This window comes from Pyrgilauda ruficollis, unplaced genomic scaffold, assembly GCF_017590135.1.
Source record: "Pyrgilauda ruficollis isolate IOZ18807 unplaced genomic scaffold, ASM1759013v1 scaffold307, whole genome shotgun sequence".
NCBI lineage: Eukaryota > Metazoa > Chordata > Aves > Passeriformes > Passeridae > Pyrgilauda > Pyrgilauda ruficollis.
In genome coordinates this window covers 1-10,507 of record NW_024524456.1, presented here as the reverse complement: position 1 = coordinate 10,507, position 10,507 = coordinate 1, and the positions used below count along the sequence as shown (strand labels likewise).

Genomic DNA, 10,507 nt, shown 5'->3' with positions numbered 1-10,507 from the left:
CTTTATGGGCCTATACCTCCAGACAGTAGCTCCTGCCAGTCTTCAAAAGTTCTCCTGCACTGATCATTTTGATGGGCCATCTTCCCACCAGGACACTGGGTCTGAACCTCTCCTGGAACAGCCATAGACGGTCCTGGACAGGGTCCAGTCCCTTTTTAAAGAGGCCTTAACTTGCATTCCACTCTAACTGAGCTGCTGAGCTTGTGGAGACTGGCCTTGAATGAGCTGATTTCATTGGAGTATCTGGGCAGGGTACTCTTTTGATTCCTCCTTCATTGCTTTGCTGTGCTCCTTTGTGTGCAGACAGCTTTTGCCACATAACCGAAGCCATCCTACTACCCTGGGCTCGGTTTGAAGGCTTTGATTCGCCTGTGATCAGATCCACACTAACTTATTCAAAGGGGAAAATGCCACACATATGACATTTCCATTTTAGAGTAAATTCTGCTTTAAGCCATGCTTTTCATGGGCTCAATCACAGAAGGCCAGGGCATCGCACTGGCCGTGCAGGCTTTTCCTTCCTTCCTTCCTTCCTTCCTTCCTTCCTTCCTTCCTTCCTTCCTTCCTTCCTTCCTTCCTTCCTTCCTTCCTTCCTTCCTTCCTTCCTTCCTTCCTTCCTTCCTTCCTTCCTTCCTTCCTTCCTTCCTTCCTTCCTTCCTTCCTTCCTTCCTTCCTTCCTTCCTTCCTTCCTTCCTTCCTTCCTTCCTTCCTTCCTTCCTTCCTTCCTTCCTTCCTTCCTTCCTTCCTTCCTTCCTTCCTTCCTTCCTTCCTTCCTTCCTTCCTTCCTTCCTTCCTTCCTTCCTTCCTTCCTTCCTTCCTTCCTTCCTTCCTTCCTTCCTTCCTTCCTTCCTTCCTTCCTTCCTTCCTTCCTTCCTTCCTTCCTTCCTTCCTTCCTTCCTTCCTTCCTTCCTTCCTTCCTTCCTTCCTTCCTTCCTTCCTTCCTTCCTTCCTTCCTTCCTTCCTTCCTTCCTTCCTTCCTTCCTTCCTTCCTTCCTTCCTTCCTTCCTTCCTTCCTTCCTTCCTTCCTTCCTTCCTTCCTTCCTTCCTTCCTTCCTTCCTTCCTTCCTTCCTTCCTTCCTTCCTTCCTTCCTTCCTTCCTTCCTTCCTTCCTTCCTTCCTTCCTTCCTTCCTTCCTTCCTTCCTTCCTTCCTTCCTTCCTTCCTTCCTTCCTTCCTTCCTTCCTTCCTTCCTTCCTTCCTTCCTTCCTTCCTTCCTTCCTTCCTTCCTTCCTTCCTTCCTTCCTTCCTTCCTTCCTTCCTTCCTTCCTTCCTTCCTTCCTTCCTTCCTTCCTTCCTTCCTTCCTTCCTTCCTTCCTTCCTTCCTTCCTTCCTTCCTTCCTTCCTTCCTTCCTTCCTTCCTTCCTTCCTTCCTTCCTTCTTTTTTTTGGTCAAGAAATATAACTGCCATCAAAATCCCTCTCTCATGACTTATATCTCCTAATTTTTTTTTCCTCCACAAATACAGGGTTTGGCTTTTTTTTTCTTTCTTTTTTTTCTGGTTCATAAGGATGAAATATGCTTCCCAGGGATAATTGGCCTGACTGCCCTTTCTTGCAAAAATACATTGGAAATCCTCTGGAGGTTTCTCTGGAATATTTTTTAAAATTTTGGAAACCCTACTCCAACACTATGCTATTGCAGGAAATTAATAATTTACAGGATATTTTCCCTCTTTTTCTACCTTTAGGGATGACTCTCCCAACTAATTTTTTTGCCAGCAGGTAAAAATACCAAGTAAACACATTTTCTTGTCTTCAATCCATGACAGTTTAATGCCAAGGGAAGATAAGGAAGAAGAATTAAGTAAGCTACTTTTTGTTCTGCTAGGGGGGCTTTCACATCAAGAATCAGCAAAAGAGCTATTTCATAGGACAGCAAGTTTTAGCTGATGTCAGTGAAAAAAATGGTGCAGGTGGTGCCAACTTTTACCCTTTGGTAGACGTCATTGATCAGATGGACCAGGCCATGTGATATCCACTGGTTTCAGATTATGCCTGTACATAGGTAGTCTTTCTATGCTGATGTTTTCCAGAAAGAAGGGAAATGAAGGGAAAAGCAACAGATTGTGAATGGACTGGAAAAAGTAGATGTAAAAATGTAGGGCTAGATCATCCCATGAGCACTGCATAATGGCTCAGGGACCAGGGAGAACCATGTATCTCCCTTGAATCCCTCAGGGAGAGCAAATGGCAAAAGCATACATGTATCTAGTTGTTGATCCCCTTCCTTCCCAACAGGACATCAAGAGATGGAGATAAGAAAGAATGGCATGTAAATTCTTGGCATTAATTGTGGGGGAGAACTATTTTCTCATATTTTGTGACACATCCATCCGTTTGCCAGAGACTTAAATGTTGAATGTGAGTCTAAAGGTAGTTCTTTTACTGGGGTCAATGCAGTCAGCAGGTCGTCATCTGAAGTGCGTGATAAACACTACTCACTGTAGCTGAGGTTATATTATTACCAACTCCCTAAGCACTGATCAGTTGTTAAACAATGATTGAGCTCATTAAAGAAATGTAGAAATGAGTAATCTTTGTGTAACCAGAAGGAAAAGAGACCTCTGTGCAGTCTGATGAGTGGCCCAAGAGTGCCTGTGCCCCTGTGCCCTACTGGGCACCAGCTGCAGGCAGCAATCAGCCACACTCACAGGACAATTCTCAGCTCAGTCTCTAGTGCACTGAACATTTTCTCTCCCAATCCCAACACATTTCATCTAACTTTGGTGGGAATGATGAGAGATATAATCAAGAAAAAATAATCCCAGCAGTGATTACTGGAAAGAGATGAACTGCCTTGAGGATTTTGACCATGACATTTAAATTCCAATCTGCAATTCATGTCATTCTGTTTTCTTATATTCTATTTATAAGCTCTATGTTGTTATCACAGACTTTTTGGCATGAGGTTTAGAAATTATTTAAGTCCTTTACCTAGAATGCAATTGCATTTGGCTGCTTATCTTGTTCATTTATGTTCAACTTTTATTGATTCCAAAGGTTCATATTACATAAGGTCTTTGACTGGACCTGCATATATCTTCACAGGTTCAGAAAGAGCTAAGTTATTGCTCATAGAGTCAAGAAAAAAAAAAGAACAACAAACCAAGCACCTGTGGGTTTCTCCCACAAAGGACAACCTGTGCGTTTCTCCTTCTACGCGGCAGTTCATACTGTGACAGAGTCTGTGTGTGAGAGAGAGAAGAATGGAGAAGTCCAGGAAAACATTTATTGGTTTGGTAGATAAGGCAATAGCAGCTGCCAGCACAATGCGTCGTGATGAACTGCTTTTTTCTCACAAGGGAATTCTCTACCCTACCACTGTTTGCAGTCCTGAAACATTCAAAGCCTTGGAATCCTTTGAAGCCAGAAATGATGATGTAATTTTGGCAGCATACCCTAAATCCGGTAAATATATTTTAATTTTTTTTATAAACAAGGTCCTGTAATAGCAAATAACAAGGTTTGTACCAAGTATATGAAATACATATTATATGATACATAATATATTATGGTAAATAAGTGTCTTTAGAATGTTCAGCAAATTTTGTAAAACTGATTTCATTCTCAAAAAGCACAAGAAATGAATTATGAATATTTTACATGGAAAATTTTCCAAAAGATTGACAAAAAACCCAGCCTTTCTTTTCTAAAGCATCGCAAGGTTTTTGTTATCTTTACTTTTCATAATTATGAAGTTAATGCACAAATTGGAGAGAATAAAAATACAGGTTTTTACATCAGAGATGACTAGATCTCCTGATATTACACAACCTGCTCCCATGTGCATGTTTGTAAAATTAAGAGCTTTATGTTTTTACAATGAATGGAGCCTTTGGTACCTTCAAATGATATATTCAATATTCTTTAGTTTATTTCACAAACGTGTCAGGAAATACCTATCAAAAATATTTTTGTAGTCCTTGAAGTGATTACACTGTTCTTTAATTTTTGGGAGATCAAGAGGACATCCTTGCTCCAGCTGCAAGTTTACCCTACCTATTTCCTCAATCTGCCTCAAAGCACTGGTCAGCACTGGTCGACATGCAGGCCAAAGGTTTGGATTAGGTGTGCCTCATGTACACTTTAATCTTGCTGTTTCTCTCTTCCAGCAATTGGTTCACACTGCCTTACAGTCGATAGTCACAGCTGACAGAATTGTGAAGCTTTTGCTTTTTTGTTGTATTCTCTTTTTGAAGAAATGTTATGCACTGGAATGCACTTGTTAAGATTGCAGTGAGAAAGATGTAGGCACCCAGTGTCCAGAAGTCAGGAAATGGTAAATCATAGATGGGAGATCTATGCAGGCGCTCTGTTATCTTTTGAAGAAAAAGATAACAAGTGTGTCTAGGAAATGTCACTTCAGAGAGGTTTCTCCTAATGTTAAAGAAAATGAGCGCACTATTTTCAGATCTAGTTCTGCTCCTGTCTTGAAGTACTGTGACCCATCTTTCTTCCAAAGACAATCCAGCACACCAGAAAACACTTCATGTATTAGGTTTTAAAGTACAAGTTTACCACCTCTGTCTCCCTTATATGTATCATAATAAAATTTATTACATTAATGCAGGTTTTTCTACTTGAATCTCAGTGGTTCTTCTGCCTGATTAGTCAGTTTACAACATACAAGGTAATTTATGGTGTACTGAACTGTTCAAATTAGAGAAATATCTCCTTATAAGGAGCATAGGTAGGATCCTGGGTGGTGATTGACCAGACAGTCAGCTGTGATTTTATGACATGAAAGGAAACCAGGTAACTCACCTGGTAGTACTACCAACTCTTGACTTTCCAGGTAAATCCATTTCCATCCACTCTAAAAGTTTTACAAGCACTTCTCTACTCTTTCAGGCACAAACTGGCTAAGCCAAATCTTAACTGACCTGATAGCCATATCTCAAAAGAAAACACCAGGTAGTGAAAGCAGTGTGAATGCTGAAGAACCAGAATTCCCCTACCTCGAAGTTGGAGATGCTGAAAAATATGAGGTGGGAACAGAATATGTATGGAAATGATCAACATTGTGTGCTTCAAATACTGAATATATGATGTATGAACTATCCCATTGTTTGATAAGAACTTTACAATTTCTTTTTGTGTGGCATCTGGTCAGAAGTAATCTCATCTGGACTGTCAAATACTGAGTGATCAATGAACACTTCATTGGGACTGAAAGGATGACATACCAATGAGATACATAAGAACTTCAGAAATTCAACATAGCATCTTTTGTATTTAAGAAGAGCTTAATGAAGTGTCAAATCACGTAATATTAGCATTTGTCTCTTTTTCTAGCTCTTCCTCCTCATCCCCTTTCTCATTCCTTGAGATGCTTCAGCTTTCAGAGATAGCTAGTGTGCACCCTACCTCTAGATTTGATCCCTTACATAACAGAACTGAAGAGAATTAGCACTGAAGAGAACTAACAATGGATAGACTTTTTCCAATTGCTCATGGGCTTTTGAAGATTAGAGCTACTCAGTGCCCACTAATATCCCAGGGCAACACTCACTAAAAATCCCAAAAACCACTTCAATCAGCCAGTAACTGTTGATAAGTTCATCAAGGCCACATTTTAGCATAGGTTACTGAAAAGAATACTTGTACTAACTGAACTGTCCACTTTCCTCCCAATTCTTCAAGCGAATGACCAAATTACTTTCTCCAAGATTTATGGTTACTCATCTCCGTCCTGAAAATCTTCCAAAATCTATCTTCAAAAACAATGCCAAGGTGAGTGCTGATTTTAATGTATTAAAGAAAACACTTCAACAAATTTTTTTTTTTGTAATGTCAATATAGTACTTTTCTGCCACTTTTCAGGATCACTGATACTTAAGTGTTTAGCACAGCCATTTCCACATGACTGTTTAAGTACTGCCATTCACCTTACTAAACCACAGTTTGCCCTTATTGGTACCTCTGTGGCAGTTTCCACAAGAGAGTTGCAGGGCTTGAACAAATCCTCCAGCGGCAAAATGGATGTTGACATGATTTCCTGTGGGAGGAATTTTATTGCATTGTTGCAAGTTAGGGTCTAATGTGTCCAATTTCAAGCAGAATTCATATTTTTGTGAATTTTCCTTGCTACTTAAAAGATGAACTATGCTTGTATTGAGCAAAACATGCTTAGATTCTGCATAGATAATTTGGTTAATCTGTAAAAGATAATAATTATAGGCAACCATCTTCTCATGGTACCAAAGCAAAGGTAAATACTGCATATTTGGACCTGGGAATGAAAGTGCTACTTCTGCCAGAAGCACACAGGGTATTAGAAATCCACAAATGCAGTTATAAAATATATTATTATTATTATTTCTTTTTTAATACTGTACTCTGCTATGTCTTTCTCTATAAGAAATTAATTTAATTTTTCTCTAGATATTGTTACTGATTCGCAATCCAAAAGATGTTGCTACATCTTTCTACCATTTTTGCAATGGCCTGCCTAGTCTCCCCTCCTATGAGACCTGGGATGATTTCTTCACAGATTTCATGGCAAAGAAAAGTACAGTATATTTTTCTCTCTGTGTCAATTGTCCAATGATTTGTCTTTGTCTAAAAACCCTTGTACTTTGGTAAATCAGCTTCTCTAGGAATTTTTGCTCTACAGTACAAAAGCAGAGATTAAAGACAGAGAATTAGACATCTGAACTGAAGTTTACCATGCTTGTCTTACTGTTTGAGAATAAGTATTTGTCAAAACTGCACTTGTACAGGTTTTTTAAATTTGCACAAACTGGTATTTTTCCTGGAAGAAGCAGTTCTTCCTTATCTCTGTCTTGGGTCCCCTTTACCTCTCTCTAATGTCCATCATAGTGCTCTCCTATGTCCATCATCTTGTGTCCATGGAGCTATATAATCACCTCCGTGCTACATTGGATGAAAGGAGTTATTTGGACTAAGTCTAGTGCATTAAAGAGGGGACTAATTCTAATGCATTAAAAAAGAGAAAAAGTAATAGCACTAGTTTAAAGTTATGAGTTTTGGGTAGCATATTGCCAACAGAAGGGGGGTTTCAACATGGTTTTAGACTGAATTAAGGGAGTCTTACAAGATGGTCTGAAAGATGATAGCTTTTTTGGTGAACTCGGAGCTATCTTGAAATACTACCAAGTTTTATTTTTCTGACTTTCCAATGGTATCATATGCCTGAGTCTGTATCTAAACCGATATATCTTACAGAAGGGCGTAAACTCTGCCATTGACATGATTAATAAAGCCCTTGCCTGACACAACTTAATGAGTAAGACGTGTATAATCTTAATTTATGCTTCACCTTAGTATGATTTTTTTTTTTAATTTAGTGGCCTGGGGATGCTATTTTGAATACCTTTCTGAATGGAACAAATATTCTGACAAAGAAAATATCATGACAATAACTTATGAAGAGATAAAAGAGGTAAGGTTAAGAATAGTTACAAATACTTTATACTTCAAGGGACTTTTTTTCCGGAACCAATACACCATTATATATGCAGGGTATCCAAGGAATGTGAGACAGATTCTTGTTTTAAGAATCTGATTTAAGGGAAGAAGAGGTGAAATTCAAACTTAAAAACCTTCTTAAACTTTTGCTTGTGAAAATGAATCTTGTTTTTTATTTATCTGTAAGACTGGATATGGCACTCAATACCGTGGTTTAGTTGAGGTGCAAGAGCATGGGTTGTACTCATTGATGTCTACGGTGTCTCCAAACCTAGTCATTCTCTGAATTCTGTTATATAAGCCCAAATAATTGTAAACCAAAATCAACAGTAATCAATCTTTGGGGAGGAGCTTCTGTGTTTTCAGCAGTGTACATTTTACACAACTGTAAATCATATATAACATTTTATAATCTACAGGAAAGCAGCTTGTATCTCCTCCAAAGTAATTATGGAGAAGAGAAACACTATGGCCCACCCTGGTCCTAGAGAACTCTATGAATATCCTTTGTATGCAGACAGCAGAGAGATACACGAAAGTGTAAACACCTTGGAAAGCAGCGTCATTTGTTTGAAAGTCATGTCATAAGTTACATTCCTCTTTCCAGAATCCTGCCCTGAGTGTGAAAAACATGGCTACATTCTTTGGAATTGCTCTGACTGAGGAAGAGCTCCAGCTGGTGGTAGAGAGGAGCAGCTTCCAGTCTATGAAGAAAAACTCAGACAAGACCCATGGGTCACTTGGCAAGGTTCTCTTTCGCAAAGGTAGGAAGCTCCACGGGGCTCAGAGGTAGAAATGTCCCACTCTCAAGAACTTGGGGCATCCTTTGGTCCTTTTTCCAGCACTCACAGCAGCATTGCAAAGCAGGTTATCGCTGCTTTGCTTGAGAAGACTATTCAAGGAGCAATGGTGAGGAAGATGCCCAGCAAGGCTCTCACAGCAGAGACACTCTTGCAGGCTCTCAGATGGCTGGCAGGAAGGAGGAACTGTCATGTGACTGAATTCCTCTCCACCTCTGTGACTGGATTCCCAATTGCCCAGCCTTTGGAGCAGGCAGCACAGGGCCAAACGCAGCCTGAGTGGTGTGACCACCCTTTATATGAGAGTATAGAAATCTTCTGAGATGGCCACTGCCAAGTGCCTGCTCACTCTTACACATTAGAACTAAGCCAAGCAAGCAAGAATCTAGGGACACACAAGAGAGGCAACAGAAGAGAGTAACAACTTTTGCAGTGTAGTTTGGGGGACATGGACATGAGAAGGGCAGCCTGGTTTTCAGAATCTAGTTTCTGCATTCTACATTAAAGAAGTAACTGGATAAAAATCCAAGCTACCAAAGGAGCAGAAACTCAGCTCTGCCTCCCGGCAGATGATTCATAATAAATTCTTCATGATCTTCCACTTTGCCAGTCATAACTGACTAGAGGAGAGAGATGCAGGGAAACAGGATTTTAGGCTGCCTTTTTGAACACAGTCACCTAAAGAGGAGTATGTTATTTTGCATTTTAGCAAAAGATTATTCACACATATATGTAACTCCACTGATTTCACAAAATTCTATTGCTGTAGAAAAATGTTTCATCTGGAGAATGGATCAACAAGATTTAGTGTACAATGCAATAAAAACAACAGCTCTATAGAATAAAAAATGAAATTTCTTGGTTTTTAAGAGTTTGTTCCTGCTTTTTTGAAGGTGGTGTAAGTGACTGGAAGAATCTTTTCAGTGAAGATCAGAATGAGAAAATGGACAAAGCATTTGAAGAACATATAGCAGGAACGACACTCGGGAAAAAGTTGAAGTATGACTTATACTGCAAAGTCTGAAAAGAAATGAAATGTGGTTACATGTTATGAGAGCAAGAACTGTGCAAGGCAGACTCAGATCATCTGAATGCTGTACACTGGAAAACTAGATCAAATGATCCAAGCACCTTACATCTTACTGTAAGAGTCATTGCAGCAGTCTTTACAATGACAGTGATGAGTGATGAGCCTTTTGTTTAATGGTGAGATCTTTGCTATACTGATTTGCTGAAGAAGATGCCAACTAATCATATTTACAAAAACTCAACAGCCGTGTTCCAGCTGTCACATGGAAGGAAATGCCCCTTTTCTTTCTAGAAAAATTCTATCTCTGTAGACGATTTCTAATTATTGAGTATGCAGATAATTTTTTTCTTTAAAAATATTTGAAATCAGGCAACATCTTCACAGAAAATATCACTAGCAAAAATATGGATATGACAGAAGCCTAATGTCAAAGGAGATCTTTCATGAATTCAGCACAAACTAAATCAAAACTAGAGGGAGAAGAAAGAAAGGGGAATATGGATCAGTGTTCTTAAGGCTTTTCATCTCACTGAATGCAAAATACCAAGATAGATTTCAGATTTTGGGCTGATGTCAATAGGCAAGATTCTCTCAGAGGCACTGCTTTCTACAGAATCACAGAGTAGCCCAGGTTGGAAGAGACCTTGAAAAGTCATCTGGTACAACCTTTCATGGGAAAGGGAGCCTGGATGATCATGTATTGAAAACCTCCAGTCATGAGGATTCTACCACATTCCTGGAGGCTTTGTTCCAGCAACAGGTTGTTCTTGCTGTAAAGGGCTTCATGTATCAAGATTAAACCTCCCCTTTTGCAACTTGAACCCACTGCCTCTTTTCTTCTCCATGTGGTGTTTGGTGAATAGGGAGCCTTTATCCTCTTTGTAGCTGCCCTTTAAGCACTGGAAACTGTGCTGAGGTTGTCCCTGAGCCTTCTCAGCTTTGTGGTCCTCCCTTGGAACCCCTCTGCTTTGTTTGTGTCTTTCTTGAAAATTACTTTATTGAGATAGAGGGGTTGTCAAGAGTGATGGTGTGAGACATTGCTCTACCCAGCTTTCTTGTACTACCATTGGCATTTGCCTCTCTAGACACAATATTTCAGATTTTTCCAAGGACCTGTTATGGAAAAAAAAAGAAGGAAAAATAAGGTTCTGTATATATAGTTGAATTAAAACCAGGAAAAGCCCCACCCAATTTATAGATCCATCACCTGAGATGTCGCTGTAGAGCGCGACACAGTATAATAAGAGA

At 39.6% G+C, this 10,507-nt stretch overlaps 1 protein-coding gene across 1 annotated transcript; it reads left to right on the top strand.

Annotated features, from left to right (window-relative positions):
* The first annotated feature begins 3,204 nt into the window (after nucleotides 1–3,204).
* Nucleotides 3,205–9,253, top strand: LOC121356990 (sulfotransferase 6B1-like). Its single transcript, XM_041473907.1, has 7 exons — nucleotides 3,205–3,406; nucleotides 4,850–4,986; nucleotides 5,642–5,731; nucleotides 6,383–6,509; nucleotides 7,309–7,403; nucleotides 8,037–8,193; nucleotides 9,123–9,253. Exons 1-7 carry the CDS (start codon nucleotides 3,205–3,207, stop codon nucleotides 9,251–9,253), a joined length of 939 nt encoding a protein of 312 aa, XP_041329841.1.
* The last annotated feature ends 1,254 nt before the right edge of the window (nucleotides 9,254–10,507 follow it).